Here is a 13,192-nt window from a genome sequence, read left to right as displayed (position 1 = left end):
CTTCAGAAGTCTCTCCTGGCAGCAGAGCTGCAATATGCGTGTTCAGTCTGTTATTTATTAACACCTCTATCTCTTCATCGCTGAACTTTGTTGATGGGATGCATGCCTGTAGTGTGTGTGTGTGTGTGTGTGTGTGTGTGTGTGTGTGTGTGTGTGTGTGTGTGTGTATAATGAATATCCTTATCCTGGAAAACTGCGGTAGCTGATCTGCATTGATTTCTGAGTCGTGTTCAGCATGAGTGAACAGGAAAAACATGTTGATCAATATGAGGCTGGACACTCCACCAACAGCTCCATGATACTGGTGTCCCATCAAAGCAGTTCTCATTAGAACAAGTTCTCCATTACTTGAAAATGCAGTGGAATTGAATTGACATTATTACATTATGTTATCATATTATTGCAGTTGAGGGTAATTTTTTAAGATACAATGGGGACATACACTCACTCTTTTTCACTCTTTAACCATATGAAATTAATTATTATCCAAAGTTATCTGTTAGGAGTGTTCCTGCACTACATTATTTTAAAGATTGCTGTATAGTTTACTGTATGGTCCATAGGTCTACTGTATAGCAGGGCCTGGCAGATGTGATTGTTTTTTCAATGATATCAGTTCTATGGAGCTAAAAATATTGGCTGCTATAATTTAATATGGTGGTAAAATAAAATCTGGTTTTAGGTAAACATCGCTTCACTGACTGGCATGATTGTCCACTGTCACATTTCTTAAACCACAGATAATTTAAATAATTTAAACATAACGCCATTGGCGGGTCAAAGCGGGTTTGTAGAATTCTGAGTGATTTTGTTGTTTTGTTTAAAGTAGCTCTTATGTGAAGGCAAGTCGAGAAGATTTGTTGTCAATGAAATTGTGTTGTATCTCATTTCATAAAAAGTTTTTCGTGTGTGTGTGTGTGTGTGTGTGTGTGTGTTATAACGCTATTCTTATTCTAGACTTGGGTACATTACATGTCATTGTGATTTGTGCAGTAGTGATTTAGCAGTTCAGTCCGTTTTACTGTGATAAATGTGAGCAATGTGTGGTGAGTGTTGCATTAGCAGTCTGTATCAAATGAGCTGCTGTCTTTGCATCAAAGGTGTCTGTTCATTACAGCGTAAAACAAAAGGTCAAGTATCAGATTTTCAATACCAGTAAATCCGCGGCACCTTAAACAGCAATTCCACCAATTTCTCAATATTTCTGTAGTATTCAGTCATTGAGATGTAAACAAAGCCATTCAGAATGATTTGTTGTGAAATGGTTCACTGTAGAGAAACTTAAGATTTCTTTACAGTGGTGCTGATAGGAACCAGGCAGGAGTTGTAATGTCTATAACAGAAATATAGCCATTTTATTTACTAATGAAGGATCAATGAACTTAGCTTTTGAGTTTTCGTATGTAATGTTGACGGTACATTTGTTTTAGGCCAAAACCTCTCAAAACTATCATAAAACAATGCCTTAGGCTTCAGGCAGTGTATTTGTAATCATTTCACATAATAACTATTAATGAGAGAGCTTAGATGCTTACAATGTCTGGTTTCCATCACCACCATTTTGAAAAAAATCTGATGGTAAGTTTCTCTAAAACAGCACATTTCATCTTAACAGTATAATTATGAAGAAATTTTGAAAGAATCAAATTGAAGAATACCACTATTAATATTAGCTGATATTATCTTCCCACTTGGCCCAACTGTATAAATCTATGTATTACTGTACACTATGGATATGTGTGCCCCACTTCTGTCTTATTCAAATGAGTGATATTCCTCCATGTAGTGGGCCAGGGTGAAGTAACCGCTTGTCTATGACAAAGTCTCCTTGTTGTCCTTAGTTATATTTCATCCCTGAGTGTTTCTGCTCTCTCCCTGGTTTCTAGAGAAGGATTAAGTGATGCTGTGGAGCTGGCTGGTTTTAAAGTGAAAGGTAAATTATCTGGAATAATGTGCTGAAGCTGCACGTGTTGCAGTAATTGAGGAACTTCATTCCAATGCATTGACCTTGATGCAGCACACCTGGATATGAGGCCATTATTGCCTGATTTCAGCAACGCAAGGCTCTGCCCTAACTTCTAGCTTTTAAAATCACTCTGTTGATTGCTGGCAGGTGCCGACAAGATCTTAACTGGTGCTATGTGTTCATAGCAGGGTGGGTGGTTATTAGTCTGAGTCGTCTGTGTCTGTGCAGAATAGTCAGGGCACCTTATGGCTTCATTTTGTGTGTTCGCGTGTATTTATTGAATCTCGAGCACTGTTTCGTTTGCTTGCTATTTAAGTGTAGACGATGTCAAAGACAGCTGTGCAAAACATTGCAGACAAATGTATGAAATTATACTATTATGAAGCTGCTACTCTCCAACTTCACAGATTTCAATGAATTACTCATAAGCCGTGAAAAAAGAAGAGACGTTAGGTGCGAACGGAATGATGAACAGTAGGAATGATTCCTTAACGACTGAGGAAGCTGTGCGTGTAACAGTGTGAATATATGTGAATATATATATATATATATATATATATATATATATATATATATATATATATATATATATATATATATAGCATTTAACAACATTTTAGTGTCCTCAAAACTTGAGCTGTTAAATTAAGCATCTATAAATAAGTCCTAGTGTCTAAGTAAAAATTGAATAAAATAATAGAAATAGTCTTTTTTTTGTCGGCATGTTATCAACGACATGCTGATTTAATCTTCTTTTTATTACTATTTCATACTATTTATTTCTTTTTACTCTATTTTATTACTATATTTTCTTACTGGTTTTACTCTTTGTTTCTCTATTGGTTCATTATGCTTCTTTTTTAGTTCATGCTCATTTCGTGTTGATTTCATCTCATATTGCTCAATTTGTCCTTTTTCATCTGTTTTATTTTTGTTTCTCTATTTACTTTACTATGTTTATATTCCTAGTTGATCTGCTTCTTCTATACAGCACTCTGAGCAGCGTTTGTTGATTTAAGTAGTCTAAATATAGGTATTACTACTGTAACTTGGAATATTTACACTTGTTTATTTAGGAAAAAAAATTAAGTGGACAACCAAAAAACCTTCCCTACGCTGTACCTGAAGAAAATGACTTGGTGATGACGAGTGGTACAGAGAGTGTGTGCATGATAAAATGATGCTGCAAGTATGTAAATCACACCTAGTATGGACTGCTAATTTGGCCATTTAGTGGAGTAACTGAGCATTTTATTAAGTTGCATGGGAATATGTTGGTAATATGTTGGCTTAGTCAGTCTAAGGCCAGAAACGTACTCATGCAAGTACGTGAGAGCAAATTATGTTGTGACACATCTTAGAACGCAACGACACATGAAACTGTGTCCACATAGCTTGAAATGTCTGCATTTATTACTGGCCTAAGACTTAATAGAGACAGGCATTCTGTAGTATGTGCTGGCAGGGGTGTAGTTTTGACAATGTTTCATCAGTGTTTTATAGTGTTTTACATGACAGCGAAGCTATTCTTAAGAGTTAGTTAATTATGTTCTTTCAATCATCATTTGCTGTGGTTTTGTTTGGGTAATTGAAGTTTGATTAAAAAAATAAAAAAAGAATGCTATCCTTTCCTTTTTACTTCTTTATCAAAAATGTATCATACTGTGGTGCAAAGAAAAAAAGGTTATCATGACAGTCGTGTGTTACACCTCTAGTAAATATGAATGCAAAAATGTGTGAGACAGATTCAGATGTCAGTGTCCTTTGTACCAGCAGACTGCCCTCTAAAAGCTCTGTCAAACCAAGTTTACATTAAAATGCAGACACTGTTGCCTTGTTCATTTTTTCCCGAATGCAGTCAAGCTGCTGTTATAACAGATGACTTCTACTCTAACAATCCTTGAAAAGCAACACTGCCTTTAGTTACAAATCCTCAGGTCTGAGCAGCACTAGTGAGTTATGAGTCGGTTACACTTCCACCTACCTAAACCAACGTCAAATAATAAGCTGCAGCAGAAAAGAAGCCCACATGCACAATGCTGCAGTCAGTCCTACAGATTTGCTATCAAACCAAACAGCCGGGGTGAGCAGAGCTGTTGTTTTGTGCTACGCTCAGATTGACAGTAGCAGGAGACGCTGGAGATGCCTCTCCTGTCATTAGGCTTGAATACACAATGCTGGACACGTATGGCAGTGATAAATGCAGCATGTGCCACTCTCGGCATGACTCCAGTCTTAACTCGTGGCTGTGGATGCGCTGTTTTTATGACTTAAGGGTGACTGGCTTTCTATAGGCACGTAGTTTTAACAGTGTTGCAGTGTATCATCTTTGCAGGATAGAGAGACCATTCTTAACCCTTAGCGGTCAAGCTTTACTGTACTATCCGACTGTAATTGGCTGAAAATTACAGAAAGTTTTCAACATGAAAAAATTATTTGCTGTTCTAAGGTCTATGGCTAATGTCTTCATTGAAAGGATTGTTTGGCATTGGAAAAGACTTCATACACTACAGTGAAGTTCCAATGAAAATATGTAATTTTGTAGTTTTGTGGAAATGTGGAGTGGCGTTAGTAAACAATATTCCATGTGTTATGCTGCTGGGACCTAAAAGTGCCAGAACACCCAAACTATGTAATTACACATTAAATTGCATAGTAAGTTATGTAATGTATATAATACATGCTTTTTCATTAAATTCACATTCTGTAACAACAGGTTCTAGTTTGCAATTTTTAATGTTGATTTGATGTCAACAAATTACAAACAATGTCAAAAAGCTGAAAGATAATATGCATTTTTGCCAAACAAAACTACACACAACAGCAACTCAAGTCCTAATAAATTGTCTTCTCTTTTGCTTATAAAAACAGACGTGTTTTTCTTTGAAAGTTTACAATTTCTACAGAACTTTGCAGTTTGTTTCAGTGAGCAGTGATTGAGAAATGATTTTGTTATAGTAGCTTAGCTAGGCCTTCAGTTTGAGCAATGAATGTCAAATCAATGTAGAAATGCACCTCTGTGGTAATGCATATCTCTGCTAGCACCTCTATGCAATGTTAGTGGTATATTAGCACGACAGTAACGGTGATTCACATGAACACATTTTGCCAATTCAAGATTAAACACAGATATTTGAAGCTTGTAAAGGACATTACTTGTTTTGTTTTAAAGTTGTAACAGACATTAACATAAATTAACATGTATTTTAGCTTGTAGCAGTTTTACAGTGCTTCAATAAAGAGGTCTGGCATAGAGTCACTGCTATTTTTCATTTTTCACATCTGACTAAAATGCATTGGTCAAGCTGATACTCTTCCTTGCAGTCATGACGTATCTGGGACTTCTGGAAGTACTAGAGTGACATTTTTCTCGCAAACTTGGTTGCACTTATTGGAAATCAAAATGTGATTGGTTGATTCTACTGTCACTTCGTAATTGTCTTGGTGGTTAATCTGAAACAGTATGGGTCTGGGTCCCAGTGGTTAATCTTTAATTGCTGGGAGCGCTCACTTAGCTGTATCTACCTAGATGCCACAGAGGAAAAACTCCATATTGGATCATTTTCATTGGCCATTTTAAAAGATTTTAAACCTTTTGATACCTTCCAAAATTTACCAGTGAAATAAATTATTCCTTTAGCACTTCTGAGTTTTAATACAACCAGCAAGATTAATGAAAAACTACAAATTACATACATGTATTTTATTATTTTAAAGGAAATATTAGTCTCAGAATACTGTGACAGTTCCCCACTGTTAACTGTGACTTTTAAGGGTTAAACACTGGGGGTGGTAACAACATACAGAGTCAGATCATGTCAGCTGGGTAATAGTTTCAGTGTGAAGCTTCATCTTTGTTTCTCTCGCACTCTTTGTTTTCATCTACACAACTGGCCTATCACAAGTCATTTGACCCATTTTTCAGACCCTCTTCTTGGTCAGAACAGATCTGCCGTGCTTGCTGCTTCTCTGATCTGAGAGGTTTTCCATCTCTTCTTCCGCTATTGTTTCTCCTATTTCCTTACATCAAAGCTGTGCTTCAGAGACTATACTGGCCCACCACTGCCAAGTTCATTTTACATGCTAAGAGTGCACAGGCTGTATCTCACACTTTCACTCACTGGCCAATTTATGAGCTCCACCTACCTTGTAGGTCCACCATACTGGTGAATAGTAATTGACTGTAGCCCACCCATTGTTGCAGTCATGCACCTTTTTCAGCCCACCAATACCCCATTCATCATTGGTTAGTTTCTGACGAATGGACATCAGTTGACTGGACATTATTTGGGTGGTGGACCGCTACAGCAGTGATGCTGACTTGGCAGTGCCATGCTGCGCATATGGCTCTGGTGTGAATGTATGAAGCACAGCAGAGTTAATGCTAGGTTGAGAGTGGTCCAGTGTCCAAAAATATCCAGCCAGAAGTACCTCTGTGGTCAGACATTGACCATTGATGATGGGCTAGAGCATGACCATTAACAGCATGCATCAACAGATGGGCTACACTCTACTACACACTGTGTCTAAACAGTAACTGTCCTGTTTTTAAGCCCATATCCAGCCATGGTCACTGAGCGTGTGTGCTATCCTTCATGACCTTAATTAATGTGATGGATGACTGGGTTGTCACTGGAGGCCTGTTGGATAGCTTAGCCTCCAGCACTGCAATCTCTCTGGACAGCACCAGTGCCTTACTCAGCTACAAATCATGCACACCCCACAGAGTATTTCCAGCTACATTAAACACACACAGTAGGTCTGAAGGTGGTCCAGGATTTATACATCCTGTGTGGACGTGGAGGCTGTTCGATGACCGCCTGGCCTGGTTTGGTTCATAGTCATATTTGAGTTTTGCCCAACTATTTTATTTTACCACAGGGCTGCTGACTCCATCTGGCCACCCAGACCCGGACATACACCCACACGCTGGCTTTAACCTATAATAAGTAGCAGACCTTCAGGCCACTGTGTCTAGTTCATTACTTTCTTCTTTTTGCAGTTTTATTTACTCTTGTGCTGGCCACACTTATGGGCAAACTCAGGACCACACTGATTTGTGATCAGTGATCCAGGCTTTGCAAAAAGCACATATGTAAGCACTAGGCCAAAACATATACGCTGTTCTCTAAAGTTTTGAGATCTTCGAAAACATTTTGGCATTTGTATATATTGTGTTTCAATATATACAAATCATTATGATATCATTATGAAATATGTTTGTTTAGGAGATGTATTTTTTCTGTCATTAAAAAGGAAAAAATTAGTGTTTCCATGCATACAGTACTGTGCAGACGTCGGAGACCACTCTAATTAATTTCAAATTCAAGAGGCTTTATTGTCATTTCAGCTCTATACATGTGCACAGTGACACACAACAACATTGCTCCAGGACCAAAATGAACACAAGTACAAAACAATACAATATCCACAGTGCATTAAATACAGAAGACTGACAATAAATATAAAACAGGACACGGACAGTACACGGTACCGAGAATACGTAGATTGTGCAAAGCAGGATGTAACATATGACATGTTAGCGGTAAGTCTAGCGTGTATGAGCATAGGAGTCACTGATGTAGCAACCATAACAACAACAACGGAATATAGTATTTGGTTAATAAAGTATTCAGGCTGATTGTAGATGGTGTCAGTTCAGTCTGTTGGAGTTAAGGTCAGATATTGTGCAATTCCCAAACCAGGCAGTAATACAGATACTTTCTATAGTGCAACTGTAGAAGGTGGTGTCACGATTGGCCCCTCTCAGTCCTGTCCATGTGTGTTTGTTTTGGTCCAACCCCCTTGTTTGTTGACTCCACCCCTGATTGTTTTCACCTGTCCCTCGTTATCCTTGTTTTATAAGCCCTGTGTTTGCCCCTTGTCTTTGCTGGTCTTTGTTTGCTTTGTTCTATGTGTTTGATCGTGCTGTTGGTTGTTCTGGTTACTGTGCGTTGTTTGAACTGTTTGACCCTGTTTATTGTTTGTCTTCATGTCTAACTGTCGTTCTATCCCTGTTGGCTCATTGAGCCTGGACCGTTTTGACCGTGACCCTGGATTTGCCCATAATAAATCTCGCTTATCTCAGCACGTGCGTCCGCCTCCTTGCTCCCCGTTACAGGTGGTAAGGATGGTGGGTGGGAGATGAGCTTTCTTTAACTTTCACAGGATTTAAGAGACACTGCCGGGCTTTCTTGACTATGAACTGGTGATCTCCACAAGGGAGTTGATGGTGAGCGGAGAGCAGTCACTCTGTGCTCTCCTGAAGTCAACAACAATCTTTGTCTTGTCCACATTCACATACAGATATTTAATTTCCAGTCAAAATGACCAGTATGCGCAATATACTTAACAGAACATGACACCTATATTTGGCTGGTAAGGCTTACACAGAAGCCTCAACAGCAAATATACAGCAAATATTTAGTGTGTATGAATGGATGAACAGAAACACCTGTGTTTTTTTTTCAGATATGAAGCAAGAGTGGATCTTGATTTTCTCCTAAAGATGAAAGCTTTAAGTGTTGTTTATCTGATAGGTTTGGTGGTCTACATGACCACATATACTTATGAGAAGTCTCAGGCTAGAAATCAAATAAATGTAAAAATAAATGTAAATCTCTAACTTTTGCAAAGTGCTGTAGTTTAGATTGGTTGTTACAGGTTCCATAGACTGCAACACTTAGATATTACAGTCAGAGATGGATCGGTTGTGAACTTGCCCAGGAACAGCTTACGGCTCTAAGGATTCACTGTGTCTGTGCTATGCTCAGGTGCTATGGATGTACTAATATGACAATTCTGAACCAATTATTAATATGTCTATAACTGCAAGTGTTGATATTTTGTGATACCGGTGATATTTAACTGTGAATACGGACAATAACTGATTACATTTACAGACTCAAAATACTTTACATAAATGCAAACCATCACAAACATTTTAGTAATGAGACATAATTATACCCATTCTACCAAAACAAAGGCTAATTAATGCAGCATCATTTTGACACTACATATTGGTCTGTAAATCAATATCAAACAAAAGCTTTTAGGGTTTAATACTGACGCTGTACTCATATTTCCTTTATTCACCATGACGCACTAGATTTTGAGTCTATTTTTCCATATGTTTACTCTGGAACAGTGGCCTAGTCCCACAGGTCATTCAGATAGAATTAAACAGGTCACGTAACGAATAGCAACTCACTGCTATTCATAGCTGCAGCTCTGTGTTCGTAATGATGGCCTGAGTAGGTAGACAAATAATTTTGTCGCAGTTTGTTTTGGGTTATTTTTACTACAGACAGTAGAGACTTAGCCTGAGGGTGCTATGACTTTCAGTGATGCGTGAGTCATTTGCCTGGTTTTCTCTTGTAGGATAATATGTATTGTAATTTCTCTGTTACAGCATTTTGTGTCTGTATGTGTGTATTGGTGTGTGGTGTTGGTGTCCTCTATGGTTCATGTCAGTATGTGTACGCACAGGAAATACTCTAATGTGACCCTGAATACTGTGTAATAGGGTTGTGTCCTGACACATTAACATTCTATTAATTGCTCAGGCTGAACGTCCTCTGCAGGTCATATAATGACTGGAAACCTACAGCTGTAGTGCAGTAGCATTTGTGGAAACTTTTGGAAACATCAGGCCAAAAATGACTGAGTTTGGAGTCAAGGGACGCAGAATGCCAACAAAAATCTATGAGTAGTTTGTCTGCGATAGTACTGACTATATATAAGTCATTATGCTTGTAAGGCCAAAGTAATGGTCCTCTAGTAGGGTAAACACATTTATTACAAATGCCAGCCTTCTACTGTTGACATGAATCATTTCTGTGGATTTAATTTGTAAGATTGCTTTTGCAAGTGAGGCTCTTTGTATCAAGGGCAGTTAAAAGAGCATTCACTGGCTACAGCCTTCCTTGTGGCACAATTATGGAAAACCTTCATCCCCAAAGTTATTAACTTTTAAGCTTTTTCTTCTTGGAAAATATACTGAGACCATATTAGGGGTGAGCAATGTGACAGTATTTTATTGTGTCAGGAGAAATTATGCCATGCTTTTCTGATAATATCGATGGCGTCAGTACTGACGGAGGCTGAATGATTAGTGAAAAATATCAAATTGAAATTTTTCTCATATTGCAATTATAAGTCGATTGTGATTATTTTTTATTCAATACCAGCACATAGATGCGGAATATCAGAGTGCCAGTTCAAGCTTTATGTCATTATGCCATTTGTGTCATTATGTTAAATTTCTCCACTTAAACATTGTTTGGACAGTTCTGAATAATGTAGGATAAAATTGCAGATCTTGTAATCTGAAAATTGTACTCTTTCTTTTGCAGTTTTACTTGATTAATCATTTAGCCGTCATACGAGCACTGACCAGCTGCATGCTTGATTGGAAGTAGTGCCTACTTAGGCCTGTTTAACTGGATTTACTGTAGCACAGTATGTAAAATGTTAAGCAAAAGTCATTGTACTCATAGCTTTTTTAAAATGTCATTACAAACCTCAAACAAAATATGTTGTGTAAAAGTATAGTGATATTGTTTTTGCCATATCGCCTACACCATACTAGTATTATTTTCTGTTTATTATATTGGTTTTAATTTGTCCTTGAGCAGTATCAACCAAAAGTCAGTGACATGCAAAATTGAGATTTTCAGCCATCTAGGTTGTTACTAGTAAGTCAAGGCCAGTTAATTACTGACTTGACTGCAAGTAATGACTACCAAACAGGAATAACATGCTGTAATGCCGGGGAGCGATGAGGCGGACGCACGTGCTGAGTAAAGCAAGTTTTATTACGGGCAAATCCAAAATCAGGGTCAAGACTGTCCAGGTTCATGTAGCCAACACGGAGAGATTGGGGTTCATTCAGACATGACGAAAGATACACAGACTGAAATACACAACAGAGAAACAAATCAAACGATCAGTACAAAGACATATTCAAACAAAGACAAACCAAACCAAGGGGCAAACACAGGGCTTAAATACACAAGGGATAACAGGACACAGGTGGAAACACAGGTGGGAACAATCGGGGCGGAGTTACAAAACAAAGGGCTGGACTGGGGATCAAAACAAAAAAATCACATGGACTAGACTAAAACACAACAAATGCACATGGAAGAGTGGGGGGAGCCCATCGTGACACATGTCATTGCTATCCATAATCAAACAAAAGAATGGTTTAGTTTATAGCAACTATAGAGGGATTTTCACTGGCAAGGAGTATTTTTGGACAAAATCCTTCACAAATATATATCAGAATAGGCCTTTGGAACCGTTTAGATGACCATCTTATGTGTCACTGCACCTAGACTGAGAATCACTGTTAAAACATTGTGTGCTTTTGTGGTCAGTTGAATTTATGTTGAGATGTAGTATGTAGGGAATATGACAGAACATTGACTTGGAAGTCTGCATTTACTTATTTTCTCACGCTTTGGAAAAATGTGTGATTATAAAAAAGAAAACCAAGTAGAAAGTCTTTTAGAGGACAGGAGTAGAAGTGGAAAGACTGTGTTGTAATCTAATTTAAGTCCAATCACTTTGACTTTGACTCTTAGACCACTGGTTCTCAACCCTGGTCCAGGAGATCCCCCTGCCTTGCACATTTCTGTGTTTTTTCCTGCTGTAAAACACCCACTTCAACTCAGGAAGGACTTGCTGTTTAACTGCTTAGTTGGATGAAATGCGTTGGCAGCAGGGAAAACACTGAAAGGCAGGGGATACTCCAAGACCAGGTTTGACCATAGACAATATATGCAAATTCTCTTAATCCAGGGTGATGCACAATGCTGAGTTGCCTTTGACCCCTGCTTATTTAATGATATGACAATGACCTAATAATTAACTCGACACATTAAATCAGGTGTGTGAGGGCATGGTAAATACTCTCTTCAAGACTGGATTACCTCCAGTCTCTCATGCCAAGAAATGTGTCACAATGAATAAGTAGTCATTCACTAAGCATTCTTACATATGGCTCTTTTACCAATGATTTTATGATCTGCCCTTAATTATTTAAATATTAAATTAAATATTAAAACATTACATATTTTCTCTGTTTTATGATCTGCCTCCTCTGTCTCCTCTGCTCCTCCAGGTTAGTAAGCTGGAGAGGGAGAAGTCACAGGAGGTCCGTCATGAGCAGCACAAGTCTGCAGTGGTGGTGACGGAGCTGAAGGCCAAGCTGCATGAAGAGAAAGTGCGGGAGCTGCACGGCGTCCGGGAAACGCTGCTGCGGCAGCATGAGTCTGAGCTGCTGCGAGTCATTAAGATCAAAGATGGCGAGATCCAAAGGCTGCAGGCCCTCGTTAACGCACTCCGAGATGGGTCTACAGACAAGGTGAAGAACAGATTGAAGGGTTACAGGAAAGGTTGTGGGTTCCCTAATCAAGCAATTATAAATGGGAAATTTGTCTATAATTAGAAAAGCCCTTTGGTTTTACTGTTTTCTTGAACTGAGCCATTTCATTTTTTCGCTGTTCTTATATGCCCAATTTGTGCATTAGGGCAGCCCTTATCAAAGTCAGAAATCTTCCTCGACTTTGTTCTGATGTACAGTGGCTCCAATATGTACATGTACATTTGTGCAGTACCTACAAATGTATTAAATCTATGTTGTTAGAAAACAAAACATCAAACCAAATGGCATTTATTTAAAACTGATAGTTCCAAAACTGTTTTCTTTTTGTCAAAGTGTGCTTCCAAAAGGCGTTTGGTGTGTTTCAGATTGTTATCACTAGAGCAGTTTCTTCTCAGTTTTCTGCAGGTTTGCATCCAAAATGCCTTTGTACACATTTCTGAGGTCATGATCACATCAGCAAGTGCGGTTACATGCAGTTAATAATCCGATAACAGCAGAAAATCAGATTTTGTCAGTAATCCGATCAACGTGTTTACATGCACTTGAGTAATCCGATAATAGGGAAACTCCGGGTCTACATGTCAGGCAGTAATCAGATTTCTGCTTTGCAAACAACCAATAAACTCACAGAATAAGATTTCATGGCATGGCTTTTTTTAAAGGAAGAATATCACACCTCTTTCACTGAATATGAACATATATTATCTAGAAAATAAAGAACATTTAAACCCTTCATTTTGTCAAGCATGTAGTTGGTTTTAGTGTCGCTCCAAAAATGTTTTGCTGCCATTTGCGACTATGCTGCTTGCTTATTTCCGGTACCACAATCTGTTTTT

The 13,192-nt window shown here is 38.3% G+C and overlaps 1 protein-coding gene across 11 annotated transcripts in view; it reads left to right on the top strand.

Annotated features, from left to right (window-relative positions):
* Positions 1-13,192, top strand: part of jakmip3 (Janus kinase and microtubule interacting protein 3) — an 83,416-nt gene that overhangs the window by 26,584 nt on the left and 43,640 nt on the right. For all 11 annotated transcript variants that reach the window (XM_017701564.2, XM_017701620.2, XM_017701610.2 and 8 more), the window contains one exon: positions 12,093-12,335. In XM_017701564.2, coding sequence (XP_017557053.1) covers positions 12,093-12,335 — 243 coding nt within the window. The remainder of the gene's footprint in view (positions 1-12,092; positions 12,336-13,192) is intronic.

This window comes from Pygocentrus nattereri, chromosome 13, assembly GCF_015220715.1.
Source record: "Pygocentrus nattereri isolate fPygNat1 chromosome 13, fPygNat1.pri, whole genome shotgun sequence".
In the NCBI taxonomy this organism is placed as follows: domain Eukaryota; kingdom Metazoa; phylum Chordata; class Actinopteri; order Characiformes; family Serrasalmidae; genus Pygocentrus; species Pygocentrus nattereri.
The sequence above is the reverse complement of the archived record's forward strand: the minus strand, read 5'-3'. Positions and strand labels throughout refer to the sequence as shown.